Consider the following 1,291-nt stretch of genomic DNA (forward strand, 5'->3'; position numbering starts at 1 on the left):
AAACGATGATGAATTGTGTGGATATCAAACCCTAGAGGCTTTGAAATTGCTCCTCTCTTCATTGATCTGTGCCGGTTTAGCAGGATTTCAACATGTGTGAATTTAAAAATGGTTTAAACCAGATTAACGAAATACAGATTTGTGTAATATTTTTCAGGTGTACAAGAGAAGATGGTATGTTTTAGTGATGTTTGGTTTCTTTGCTGCAAGTCAGAATTTAATCTGGAATACTTGGGGACCAATAGCTGATTCAGCCACGGAAGCGTTTGGTTGGTCCAACGCTGATATTGGTCTCTTAACAAACTGGGGGCCGATCTCGTATTTAATCAGCGGAGTTTTCTTTTCTTGGATGATAGACGTTAAAGGTGATAATTTACTCTGACTCTCTGACCCTGTATTTTTCGTTGTTTTTTGACGGTATTGGACAGAATGGTTTAGTTATCCCCCCTTACTATTAACCCTACATTATATAAATTAGTGTTAGAAGATGATGAGAACATATTCTCGTAAAAGCACTGGCCCAGGTCACAAAGTAAAGATATCAGTGTTAGATGATGATTAAAACAATCTCATAAAGCACTGGCCCAGGTCACAAAGTAAAGATATCAGCGTTAGATGATGATTAAAACAGTCTCATAAAGCACTGGCCCAGGTCACAAAGTAAAGTTATCAGTGTTAGATGATGATTAAAACAGTCTCATAAAGCACTGGCCCAGGTCACAAAGTAAAGATATCAGTGTTAGATGATGATTAAAACAGTCTCATAAAGCACTGGCCCAGGTCACAAAGTAAAGATATCAGTGTTAGATGATGATTAAAACAGTCTCATAAAGCACTGGCCAAGGTCACAAAGTAAAGATTTATGATAAAACAAGGTGCAAGTTAAAGGTTAAGATAATTAGATATGTTAACTAAGGATTTGTGCGATGTTTTTTTCAGGTTTGCGTGTAGCGTGTGTAGTCAGCTGTTTTCTGGTGACGGTTGGTGCTGGGTTACGATGTATTACCTCTACTCCACCACTCTCTACATGGTCAGTGTTATTCTTAACCCTTAGAAAACTGAGTGTAAATAACGTAGAACTCTCGCAATGACATTAATGTTATGTGACATCACTTGGTCAAGCCTGCGTCACTGGTCACTGAGGTATCATATCACATATTTTGTGGCCGGATAAGCAGCCGCTAGTGTTGAAGAAATTAATCACCTGGCTGCGTATATTGTCTACAGAAATTTACTAAGTATAAACAACAAATGATTTCAAAGAGTTATGTCTTTAAGGAGTTTTTTTGTG

The 1,291-nt window shown here is 37.6% G+C and overlaps 1 protein-coding gene across 1 annotated transcript; it reads left to right on the plus strand.

Moving 5' to 3' along the window:
• Window positions 1-157: 157 nt before the first annotated feature.
• LOTGIDRAFT_177011 (hypothetical protein) lies at window positions 158-1,091 on the plus strand (the record flags this gene model as incomplete). The annotated part of the gene is made up of 2 exons (XM_009047564.1): window positions 158-365; window positions 940-1,091. Coding segments are annotated over 2 exons (360 nt in total), but the record flags the coding sequence as incomplete, so codon positions are not given.
• Between the last annotated feature and the right edge of the window lie 200 nt (window positions 1,092-1,291).

The sequence above is a fragment of the Lottia gigantea genome, assembly GCF_000327385.1.
Source record: "Lottia gigantea unplaced genomic scaffold LOTGIsca_11354, whole genome shotgun sequence".
Lineage (NCBI taxonomy): Eukaryota > Metazoa > Mollusca > Gastropoda > Lottiidae > Lottia > Lottia gigantea.